Source organism: Drosophila virilis, chromosome 4, assembly GCF_030788295.1.
Source record: "Drosophila virilis strain 15010-1051.87 chromosome 4, Dvir_AGI_RSII-ME, whole genome shotgun sequence".
NCBI classification, from domain to species: domain Eukaryota; kingdom Metazoa; phylum Arthropoda; class Insecta; order Diptera; family Drosophilidae; genus Drosophila; species Drosophila virilis.
In genome coordinates this window covers 15,142,804-15,155,984 of record NC_091546.1, presented here as the reverse complement: position 1 = coordinate 15,155,984, position 13,181 = coordinate 15,142,804, and the positions used below count along the sequence as shown (strand labels likewise).

Below are 13,181 nucleotides of genomic sequence, written 5' to 3'. Positions count from 1 at the left end.
AGGAAATTAATTTTCAGATAGATTTAAATATAATTTCGCATAATTATCTGTGAATTTTTTACAATTTTGAAATATCTTAATTCATAATGCTGAAACACGTGGCCCTTAAGTTCTCTTGTAGAGCTTTAAAAATGAACCTAAGTCGAACGGAAGGGTCTTCAGACTATGCCAAAGAAACTTTTTTCAGCTTGCTAGAAACTTGAAACAAGTCTTAAATTAATTTGCTTAATGCTTGAAAAGGAGTTTTTATTAAATCAACATAATTTTCATATGACAATCCGTGAATTTATCATACTTAAAGGTGAATATTCCAAAAAAAAACCTCGTTTCATCATATAACTACAATAAAATGCGGAGCTTTCGCTGACGTCTTGTGCCGTGGATTAATCATCAATCAGTTTTTTAGTTAGTCTATCTATCTATTTTATCTAACTAGATCGAGATAAATGAAAAAGAACTTTAGATCACAAAGCGCATTTGATTATAACTAGTTTAAAGAACTTTTATTTCCATTGTGTGCCAGCGCAGAGTTGAGACTAGTCTTACCCCCCTCCCCCCCCACGAGTCCACACCCCTCTCCCGCTTAGAGGTGATAAGGCGTTGGATTCAGTAATGTGACGCGTCTCAAAGTTCGCATAAATCGTTGGGGCGCTATTTGCTCTCGAGCGTTGCGTTTTATTTGGTTTTTAAATGAGGTCAAAAGCTGATAAGCTGACTGTGTCTAAGTGTGTGTGTGTGTGTGTGTATGTATGCGTGTGTGAATAATTTTAACGCCCCGACTCGAACCCGTGGCCCGCCTTTGAAAGTCAAATTGCGGCCGAGTAGTCGATTTTGTTTTTTTATTTTTATTATTTTACACAAGGTCTCTCTGGAGTCTAGACGTTTTGTAGTTGACCCAACGAGCAGGGCGGCAGCTGCAAAAAAAAAGGACTATTTATCAAATCGAAAACAAATTACATCAAAAAGATACGTATTGGTACTTGCAACAGGGCCGCAGTTATGCGAGGTAGGTCTATGAAAAATGGTCACATGACGACAACGGCAACGGCAACGATAGCGACAACAACAACGACAACATCGACAACTTTGCTGCGACTGTGGGTCGGCAGCTGTGTTTGTCAACGTGACGTTGCCGTTGTGCGAGCGGAGAGTGGGAGGGCAGGAGAGTGGGAGGGTGAGAGAGGGTTTTCGGTGGGGGGGCACAGTGACGTGCCCCAAAAGCCAAACAGCCAAATGGCAATGAACTTTACCGTTGTATTTTCGTTTTTCCAGAACTCTGTTAACGTAGAACGTGCCCAGACACTGGCTCCGGCCTAGCCCACAGCCAGAGAGAGAGCCTAGCCCCAAAGTCGCGCTCGTCTATTAGTACTATTGACACTTGTCGACCCAACATGCGGCCTGTCACTCTGCGGATCACACATACCCAATACACACACACACACATACACACGTACAAACAAACGATTAGTACGCTAATAACATGATGGAAGGCAAGCCGACAATTGAATACCCTTGCTGATGTGTCACTTTATCAGCCAGCCGATTGTTCCTCAAGGTTCGTTGGTTCGTTGGGAAATAAATAAACGCTCGTCGTTGCTTAAAAATGAGAAATGTTTATTAAACAAACCCTTTGACTTATTCTGCATTCTCGTATATAGGACTATTTTATGATATATAGATTTATATTATCATCTATAATGCTGTCATGTGAATGAATTGTGCGTCAGATTGTTTGGTAATTGTTTGGCAAAGATATCTAAAAAGTGTTCCTAAAACATAATTTTAAGGAAACCCTACAAAGCATGTAAAATCCAAGTTTGGCCATGCTAACTTGAAAAAATACCAGGAAAATATTCGAATATGAAAAATATTTATGCAGCTACAACAGAATGTCAGATCTATGCCAGGTTACGTGTAGATTCCTTTAAAACTGTGAGGTCAAGAATTTGTATGCCTCGATCGTGATCGAAGATGTTTCCGTTACACAGCTCGTGACAACCAAAGCTACCTTCCGAAAGGGTATTGGAAACAGCACAAGCCCAACTGGAAAAGTCAACAGCGGCGCGCATGGCGCATGTCTCGCGTCTTGCGTCCGGCGTCTCACGATGTCGGGGCTCCACGTTCACAATCTCCCATACTGTATGAACGGTCTCTATATAGACTCTACGGTTTTGGGTTCCTCTGCTTTCTGTAGACCCGACGGCATTCGACATTCGGCATTCGGCACTTAGCACCATTGGCACCAAGCGCGATGCCAATCAGCAGCCGGGCCGCTGCGGCTCATGATGGTCACCTGTGTCACGGCCAGAAGAGAGAGAGGAAGAGAGAGAGAGAGAGAGGGAGAGAGATAGAGCGGGGTGTGGACAATTACTCGAAAATGCTGGCACAGTGGGTTGCGAGACCTAATTACACAGTCAAATGCGAACGAATAGTGTGTGTAAATTATTCCAAAAAGTAAATTAAACGAAAAAAAAAATAAATTGATATACGATTTCTAGTTTATAAAGTAAGATAAGCCCAAAAACTATTCAGAAGTCGAATAAAAGGGTCAATCTAAAAGGGATTTATACAATAGTCCCTATATTGTAATATTAACTATGTATATGATAAAAATGATAAAAACTCAAAGAATGTTTGAATAATGCTTTATCATAAAACAATTTACCGCTAAAAATATTTAAACTTTTAAATATTTGGGGAGGAAGTTCAATCGACTGCCAGATGTATATATCGAATATTAGCCACTACCCTAAAATTGAGAAATCCTGTTTATGATATGCTATGCCTTAACTGGCTGAAATGATATTTATTTCTGACTAGGCTGGGCAACGCCTGGTGATTTCATGCAACATTAACTTTACAGCTCGCATTGCCTTGACACAACACAACACTTTACATAATGAAATTATTATTTTTACATTTCCAACTTATTTTAACTTCTATTTAATTTTTGAGCACATTTTGTTAGATTTGCGCCACTGTGCCAAAAGCATTTTTTTGAAGCGAAAATCAACACAACTTAATTTTAGTGCTAACTAATGATAAATTCAATTTTATGATAAGGCCCGCCAAAGTTTTTACTGTATATTTATACTTTTTTCTATATATTGTGTGTGTATATGTGTGTGTTTGTCGATATTTGATACACGCACAATCGGCAGGGGTGCCCACTGGGCAGTTCCACCGAGTACTAGACTTGGGTCTAAAGATTCACAACTGGTTTTTGTGTTTGGTTTCGGTTGGAGCTGCGATTACCGATTCTTATGGCCAGTCGAATGGTTCCAGTCGATCCTAACGATCCTCAGCTACAAATTGTTGTTAATTTCGCTTGTAAATATTTCATTTTATTATTTATGCAGCTGCCGCTTGTGTGCGTGTGTGTGTGTGTGTGTTAATTTACACCTGGTCTGCAGCCAAACCTGCACACCTTCGCCCTGTCCAGACCATGGAAAAGGTGAATGTTTTGGGCCGCTTTTTGCCTTTGGCTTGTATTGGGACTTGTATTTGCTTTTTAATTTTTGCCAGTTAAATTACAATTAAAATATTTATATGCCACAGAGAGAGAGAGAGAGAGAGAGAGAGAGATAGAGAGGGAGTAAGGGAAAATAAAGAAATGTTTGTGCTATGTAAATAAACAATTTATGCGATGGGCGCGACGGAAGCTTCAACCGCACCATAAAGTTCAATGTATGCCACTGCGGTCAGCAATATATTTATAGTGTGTGTGTGTGCTGTGTGCGCTATAATATCACAGAGAGGGCATATTGACTAGATACTTGATTGAGCTTGAGCCCGTTCAAAGTTTTATCTTTTTATGCAAGGCATTACTGATAAATATTAAATGTACATACATATATACTTTAATTGGGGTAAATGCGGCAATTATATTAGCCCGTGCAACGCCGGGTATAAATTCAATATTATTCAATCTTATCTTTATTATTATTATCTCCTTCTATTATTATTATCTCCTTCTCGAATGCTTATTCTCTCGAGAGCGTATTCGTCATTTCTTCTTTGTGTCGCATTCGTAAACGTTTGCACAATAAACACAAGCGTAATCTTAAAATATAAATAAGAAACTATATTACATATATAAATAGTTTTGCTCTTGATCTCATTTGCGATTATAACAATGAAAAGCTACTCAATTTTTTAATTAAACTCTTTAATATTAAAATATATTCTTTGTGATTCTATGTGCTAAAGGGTTAGACTTGAAAAAATATAAGGTATAATGTGATTTATTTATAAAAATATATTTTAAAAAATATTTAAAATTTAAACGGAACTGTAGTATGGACAAAGAAAGTTGTATATAAACCAAATTTTTGGGGCCCTAAAATATTTCGTAATTATACGATTTGCAACCCTTTCTTATCAATGTACTCTATCATTGTTGTAGCTGTCATAGTTCTTTTTCTAGTTGTTGTTGCTGTTGTTGTTAGAGTGCGTCGCCATTTGCTAGCATTGTGTCCGGCTTTGCACTCGACGCTCACCCCGATAATTAGCTTAGGGGTTCAACATTGCAGGTCAATGGTTTTGTTAACATATTATAAGTTATTTTAACCTTTGGCCGATTTGCATGCGAACCGTCTTAACTCGACACTGAAACGACTCCGAATTGCTGACAGTTCGGACTGGGTACTCGGATTCGGATTCGGAATCGGATTGGGATTCGGTATTGACATTTACAGCGAATGTTTAGTAAGCTCTTGACGCGCTGCGCGCACGGCACAGCTCGACAAACTGGCAGCCCAGTTGCTCTCGCTCTCGCTCACACACGCTCTCTCCCCTTCTCTCTCATTGTCTCGTCCAGGTAACACGCCCACCGACATACTGCAACAGAAGCCCGCCAAGGCGACAACGGCAACGCCAGTGAAACACCACAACGAGGAGCAGGCCCAACAATTCAACTCTCTGCCCGCGGCGGCGGCCACCAAGCGCAAGCATCTCGAACGCCTCGCCAGCGACTTGCGGCAACAGCAGCAGCAGCAGCAACAATTGCTCAGCGGCGGCAACAGCAACACGGCAAACATGCTCAGCGAGCGCTCGCTGCTGCTCAGCGGCTACGGAGCCGTCGATAGCGCCAAGCAGCTGCGCGAGGCCAGCAGCCCGACCACGGCATCTACTGCAGCATCAGGGGCAGCAACTGGCAACAGCAACGCAGCTGCGACGCCGGCAACGGCAGCGAATACCTCGAGCCTTGCAGGCTCAGCAGCGGCAACAACAGCAGCAGCAGCAACAACAGCAGCAAGCAATGCAACGGCTGCTGCTGCTGCGGCCGCCTACGCAGCTTTGTACTTTGACAGGGTGAAGCATGAGAAGTTGTCGCCGTTGCATATGACAAGCGCACAGATTGACTCGCTCAAGGACGCGCTTATGGAGTCAACGGGCATTGCCAATATGCACAACAACAACAACAATGCAACGCTCAGCAACAACAATAGCAGCAGCAGCAACAATAACAACAACAACCACCATCAACATCATCAGCAACAACAGTTGCTCAGCATCAGCAGCAGCAACGTCAAACGGGAGCGTCTCAGTCCCGGCAGCAGCAACAACAACAACAACAACAACAACAACAGCAACAACAACGGCGAGCTGTCCGTCTCCGCGGCATTTGCCAGGTGAGTGTTTGCAGTTGTCGCAACATTATTAATGTGCATTTTTTTTTTTTTGTTACCATAAAGCGTTAGCGGGATTTTAGTTGCGTAAAAGAAGCTTAAATATTGCGTCAAAAGCTTAGGGCTTAGCGCATTCAGGTGGTCCTATATTGGCGTGTGCTATACACTGTTCAAAATTGCAAATAAGTTAAGTGTTTTAACTGGGCACTGGGCATTTTCGATATATGTTAAGCCAACAAATGCAAATACAAGTAAGGCTTTTTAATGTTTTCTTCTACCTGAAATGACGGAGCTTTGACGGGTTGTTAAGACGGGTTAAAAATTAGCTTAAGACGCGTGCCTTAAGCTGTGCTTAAGGAAATTAATATCTCTTACGTAGTATGGAAATATATTTTATTTAAAAACTCTTGAGTTTCCTAACAGCAGCTTTAAGCTGAACTGGTGACATTGGGCTTACAAAAGTTTGCTCTCGTTCTTTAAAAAAAAATCGATATCGAGCCGTAAAACTTTTTATCTTAAAATAAAAGTTAAATTATTCTTATTTTGTGCTTAAAAAACAGTTAATATGACGAAATGAGCTGTTACAGTTTATGGCTATAAAACCGCTTGCCTGTTCTTTGAAAAAAAAAGCTAAGAATTAAAGTGAAAATTTAATTACTTTTGAATTCAGCTTTATTTGTCTTGCCCATTAAAGCTCTTGATCAAATAAAGCTTAGCCAAAAGCTTTATTCCTGCTTTTGCGCCTGTGGTTCCTTTTTTGGGCTCTGTGAGCCCTCCCGTCTACTTGGCTCCCTGTCCGCCGGGCCACGCGATGACCCCGTTACGGCTGGCGGCTTGCCCGGCGAAGTTTTCTGCACGCTCGGCGGACTCTGCCGCTTCAGCCGCTGCCCGTGGACGGTGGAGAACATGTTGTGATAGTGCTCGCGACGCAGCTGCTCGAACTGCTCCCGCCGCTGGTGGCTCTGCTGCTGCGCCTGCGCGTCGCTGGCATCGCTGCCCGACTCCCGGCCAGCGGCGGCATCCGTGGGCAAATTTATGGTTATCGATGGATGGTTGCTCAGATGGCTGTTGCGATAGCTGCCACTGGCGCGCAATATAGAGGCTGGTCTGGAATTGAGCTGACCCTCTTGCTCCCGATTATCGTCCATGAGGGGCTACTTTTTGTTGCGTCTCCTTTGAGATTTTTAGTAAATTAAACGTTTTTGTTTTATTTTAAATATTTTTTTTTTTTTGATTTTATGGAATAACCAAAAAATGTCAACAGACAATTTTGTAAATGCTTCAGTGATGTATTTTCATTTAATGCCTCGCCCCGCTTTGTGTTGTTGCGCTGTCGTTCGCCTGACAAATTAATTAACAATTTAACAAATTAATGCCACGAAAAATTCGTATTGATATCAGCTTTGTATGTCTTGTGTATTTTTCTATTTTGTCCATTTTTTTTCTGCTACTGTTTGTAACGGCCACAAAGACGACAAATTAATCAAAACGCTTAAACACAAGCTGCACGCTTTTGCTGTCAGAAAATAAACAAAAATAAATGAAACAAAAAAAACGGCTACAACAAAAGGCGAATAGGCCACAGAAAAACGCAGAAAACTTGAAATTTAAATATAAAACAAATTAATAAACTCAACGCCAGCAGCCAAAAAAAAAAAAAACAAACCGAAAAATGTTCATTCAACAAAAGTAAACGCAAATACGAATTTCAATACCAAAAAAATTAGTAAAATACGCACAGCTTAATTATTAGCGTTGAGGTTTTAGGCATAGATTATAATAAACATCAACTTATGTACACAATTAATCAAAATTTATAAAATATATATATGATCTCGTGAGAAAAATTGGCGCCCACTCTTGCCGTGACCCAGCTACAGATACAGATACAGATACAGATACAGATACAGATACAGATACAGATACAGATACAGATACAGATACAGATACAGATACAGATACAGATACAGATACAGATACAGATACAGATACAGATAGATACAGATACAGATACAGATACAGATACAGATACAGATACAGATACAGATACAGATACAGATACAGATACAGATACAGATACAGATACAGATACAGATACAGATACAGATACAGATACAGATACAGATACAGATACAATTCTCATAACTTAATTAATGGCGTTAAAAGCAAAGCATAGATTAACATAAACATGAACTAATATAAACAATTAATCAAAATTTCAAAGCTAAAGAACAACTGGAAACTATTTTCGCCCTGGCCTAATATAGCTGCAGATACAGGTACAAGCACGAACTACGGCGCAACAGATACATTTCGGGCCTATTCGTTTTGTGACTGGCCTAGCTTATTGGCTTATTGTCTTATTAATATTAATGAGACACGCCGTTTGTCTCATTCAGCACCTGAGGTGTTCGCCCAAATCTTTATACACAAAGTCACGATAGTTTTCATTGCCTAACACATCTATACGGTTCTGTATCTTTGTATCTGTGTCGAGTCGCGCTTGGAGGGTGGTCTTTGTTCTGGCTTAAATGCCTTGTGGCCGCTTGTGGCGCATATCAAAAAGATTGTTTCAACAATTTATTGACTTTATTTTAATTGAGTTGCTAATGAGGCGAAGAAAAAAGCAAAAAGCCAACAGCTGTCGCCTTGTCTTTCAATATTATTAATTATGTGGGAAAAGTCAATTAACTAAATACCAATTTATAAATTTATAAATACATAAATATTTGATTCAACACGTGACAAATCGAATTATGATTTGAGCCTTAGAAATTAATTAATTGCATATCACGAGTGTTGGGCATGATTAACTTCTATATATGGGTGTTTATTCAAACGATATTTATTTATATCGAATACGTGTGCGTGGGTATCCATGAAATATTTAGGTGCTGCCACGTTAATATCAAAATCAGAGATAAATAAATCTAGTTGAAAGTTGTAAAAGGAAATCTATAAAATAGTAATATAATTAAGTCTTCAAGTCTTTGATATCTAACTTTGCCTTAACGCGTTGAGAATTATAAGCGATGTTTATATTTTAAAGACTTCTTGATTACAATACAAAGCAGATCTCATCTCGTCGTCTTTAAATATGTATTTACGCTTAATTTTAGCTAAAAATTTATCAATAGACTGGAATGTTTGCGAGAAGAACTCAATAGCAAGCCCCGCACTTGAGCTAACGCTTAACCTTAAGTGTCTGACTACCCTTCAGGCTAAAGACAGAGGCTGCTCAGTTTTCACATTAACTTTGATAATGCACTCGCCAGCAAATGCATTTAGTCAAGTTCAAGTCTCTTCAAACTCTTCAAACTGGTCCTCAAATAGATAGATCGATGTTGACTTCAATGTTCGCTCAGATTTATTCAACACTTCTGACGCACTTTGAAGCCAAGTTCAGGGCAGCGCGACCCCTTTGTTTGAGCTATAGGAAAAAAACTAATAGTCTATTCATTTCGTTGACTAAGTCTTTTTTTATGAATATGTTTTTATGTTGTCTCCTTTTTCTTATAAGCTCCACTAAATGGTTTTGTATCGTGTTACGTTTGGGTATCTGTTTCTTTTTTTTCGTTTCGAATTTGCGCGACATTCATTGATAAACATTTTTGATTGTAGATATATGCAAATTTCTGCTTGTCGTTTTGCCTTTTTTATTATTATTTCTATTCTATTCCTTTTAGCGATTTATTCCAACAGGCGTAGGCGTAACAATAGACACCATTAGCATATGCCTGACTGATAGAGCCTAGCCCCAAAGCCAATTAGCCATGCCATAGATCAGCACCGTTAGATACACACACACACACACACAGGCACGTGTATATAAATATGTATACATATATCTTATAGATCGCAACAGTAGCTGCTATATATACGTTTGGATATGATGGGTTTTCGGGGAGAGGCTTTGAACAGCTCAGTTAATTTGCCGATCTGGCAACATAATCGCACCATAAACAATTTGAACAATTGCTAAGAACAACAAAACACAAGCAAAAACAACAACTAAGTAGCTGCTACCAATCGCCAAAGCAATTTGCAATAATCAACATTGTTTTAACAAACAAAACAAAACAGCAAAAAAAAAACATTGCAAAAAAAATTAAAACAAAAATACAAAAAACAACAAAAAAAAGACAACAGAAAATTCACTTAACAACAAAAACAAGAGTGAACTTTTAACAGCCATTTGTCGAAGTGCAAATACCCTATCTAACACATGGCATATGAGCTTTAGAAGCAACTGTAAATGGTATATGGACAAAACATGTTGTTTAACAGTATCTCAAAATAACATTTACTTTCCAGTTTAAACGAGACATTGTGGAGCACAAATATTCGACTTTTTTCGACATGTTATTCCCATAATAACTACACGTTATAATCATAGACCGAAGTTTATTAGCTTTTGGTTCATATACTGTCTTAAACCGCGAAATACTTCATAATCTACAAAACTATATACTTAAGAGAAATGTTCTATATGAGGAAGTTCCTGGGCAGTTTCGTATATGATATAGTCCATCCATTCAAAATTGGAATTGAGCTGAAATTGAACTAGTTGACAGCTAACTTATTATTTATATATTTTGTGATATCTGAAAATATGCTGGACATTTCGTGACAATATTTCTAAGACCCGTAGTTAGGGTATTAAAATGTTGCAGTTGCTTGTTGTGGAGCAGCGGCAACAGCAGCAGCAGCAACAACAACATAAAATCGACAACCAAACAGATCACGATAAATCAATGGCTGTAAAAAGCCAGCAACAACAACAACTCCAGCAACAACATATATAAGTTTGTGGCAGGCAGCAGCAGCAGCAGCAGCAACGGCGGCAGCAGCCAACACGAAATGAGCGACGACGTGCAGCACGAGTTGCACCAAGCCAACCAATGCCAATGCCCCACATGCCCCAATCCCCTTCTGCACTGCCTCTGCCACACTCTGAACCTGGCTCACTTGTATGCGCGTCCCGGCCAAAAAGCACTTGCAGCTGCCAAACATGAGGCTGGCTGGCTAGCTGTCGTAGGTGGGGGGATCCGGTCTTCAGCTGGGTGTATTTGGGGCCTAGCTGACCCAATGCTGATTATTAGCCATGGCTCGTGGTCCGCAAGAGCTGCAACTGCGAATTGGGCTGGGGCTAGCTTTGACTTTAGCTGGGGCCATATTGGTGGCATGTTTGAGTTATGGCCACGTTAGGAGCTTGTTGCAAATGTGTAGCATTTGCCTCAGCTTGTGTGTGTGTGTGTGTGTGAGTCCAGCTACACCGGGGGTAAAGTTATCCGCAAAAAAAAATTGATATCATTTGCCTCTGGTTACTTAAAGTTGTCTCAAGCCATGTCAAGATAGGCAAACTCTACTTAAACTTAAATTTACACCTGTCCAAAATTTGCATATTATATTCATAAATTTGAAAAAGAAAATTAAATTAATCAAGCCTGTTAATAACATACATATATGACTAGGTATTATGAGGAAGCGTCTTTTTGTGTAGCCAATAAATTCATTTGGGAAATATACATATGTGTCTGATGGTTCAAATCATCTATTCATATAGGAAATTTATAACAAATTTAAGAGAAAGGTTTGAATTTAATACACAATGCTGAAACTTACATGAATGTGGCCAAACTTAAAAATAAACGACAAAATTTAATGCTATACAATTCGATAATTATTGATTATATTGAAAGTGCTTTTCATTAAAAGCAAATTTGATCTTTGTCAAATTATATAATTCTCTTTTGGGTTCCTCGACATTATAAATTCCATTTAAAAGGAAAACATGTTCAGCTTGTTTTTAAATTCTATTGATTTATGCATTTTGAAATAATGAAAAGAGAACACAAATCGGTAAATTTATCGACTGTTGCCAAATAACAATCGGACCTGACAGCAGTAAAGTTGGCGATGTGGCAACGCCAAGCTTCACCTTGTGCTTTCTTCGCGCTTACAAACTGTGAAAATCTGTAACAGTCCCAGTTAATTAATAGGTTACGCAGGAAATTGAATAAGCCCACACATTTCGTACCCTGTCTGGAATTATCTGTAGTAATCTTCGAGAGGAGCGCTCATTTGCTGTACATTTGCCGGAAAAGTGGCAATCGCTGCAGCAGCTCCTTCCTGATGGCGTTTCCCATGTCAACTTTGTTTGGCTATAACTCAACGTAAGTCGTAATCGCATTAAAAAATGCCACTCGCAACATGCAAAATAAATTACTAAAAGAAAAAATATCAAACGTCAACACGGATCAGATCGGTTTAGTTTTGGCCCCGGTCCACAACCTGACTCGCTCGTTCGCTCGCTCGATCTTCTCACGGAAGCTGCTCATTAGCATGTCAAATGGTACGACAGACTCTGGGGATGGGCTTTAGATAGCTTCTAGACGGGCGAACTTGACAAATAAGCGCCCGTCTGAAGGGGCGAACAACTAATTAAATATATTTAATTCCAATTTATGGCACATAAATTAGCTTGGGCTAGGCGCAGTATTCAGTTGAAATTTGCCTGACTTATCGAACTTCAACTTGAATTCATTCTCTTTGCAGATCTCGCAGCGCCACGCCCTCATCCGCAACATATCGCAGCGGCAGCGGCGGTGGCATCTCACCCAATCAACAGCAGCAACAGCAACAACAACAACAGCAACAACAGCAACAACAACAGACGCCACAGCAGCAACGCCTGAGTCCGCCCAGCTCCCAAGCCCACATGCCCCTGCACAATTTGTCCACGAATCTGTTGAACAGCTTTCAACAGGCAGCGGCCGCCAGCAGCAGTCAGCGCACCAGCGCTGCCGTTGCCGGCATCGGCACAAGCAGCGCCAGCAGCAGCGCTGCCAACAATGCGGGCAGCGGCGCCGGCAGCGCTGTCACCAGCCCAGTTGGCACAGGTGCCGCAACAACAAATGCCACAGATTTCTCCACGCGCAACTATTCGGATATCATGCGCTGCCTCGCGGCCAAATACAACAATGCCAATCCCAATGAGTAAGTGCATCCAAATAGATAGAGTATCCAAAAGCGGTCGTTGGGTTTTATTAAATCCTAGTTGGATATCATATTGAAATATAATGAAAACGTGCATAGAATTTTGTTTAAATCGGATATGTTTAAAATCCGACTTAAGAGAGTGAGACATACATTTTAGATAAAAACAAATATATTCTCTTACCATCAAATCGGCCGAACTGAACAAATAGCTTCGACTAAAAAACAGCATGAGTTTATAATAGACCCAGAAGGTTGCAGTGCAGGGTCATTTTAACAAAATATTAATAAAAGATCTGTAAAAATGAATTTAAATGGTTAGTCGGCTAGTTTCTACCACAATCTATCTGGACCATGCTTTAACACAAGACAAGAGCTATTTAAAATAGAATTAACATAACAAAAGATATTGTTGTGGGTCAACATTGAAGCTGTTTTTTTAAACCCAAACAAATCTGTTGTTCAAGAATGAAGTTCGATAATGACTAATATGATTAAAAGTTGTAGAACAGCATATTATATTGTTTTCCTATTCCGATTCCCTATCTTTGT

The 13,181-nt window shown here is 39.8% G+C and overlaps 1 protein-coding gene across 6 annotated transcripts in view; it reads left to right on the top strand.

Moving 5' to 3' along the window:
- Samuel (SAM-motif ubiquitously expressed punctatedly localized protein) overlaps positions 1-13,181 on the top strand; it is a 71,387-nt gene that overhangs the window by 36,466 nt on the left and 21,740 nt on the right. For 2 of the 6 annotated variants that reach the window (XM_032438062.2, XM_032438063.2), the window contains exons 3-4: positions 4,820-5,633; positions 12,189-12,629. In XM_032438062.2, the coding sequence (XP_032293953.1) occupies positions 4,820-5,633; positions 12,189-12,629 (1,255 nt within the window). Of the gene's footprint in view, positions 1-859; positions 1,007-1,272; positions 1,556-4,819; positions 5,634-11,598; positions 11,807-12,188; positions 12,630-13,181 lie in introns of those variants that run through there. The other 4 variants (XM_070208774.1, XM_070208773.1, XM_032438064.2 and 1 more) reach the window with 4 other exon arrangements.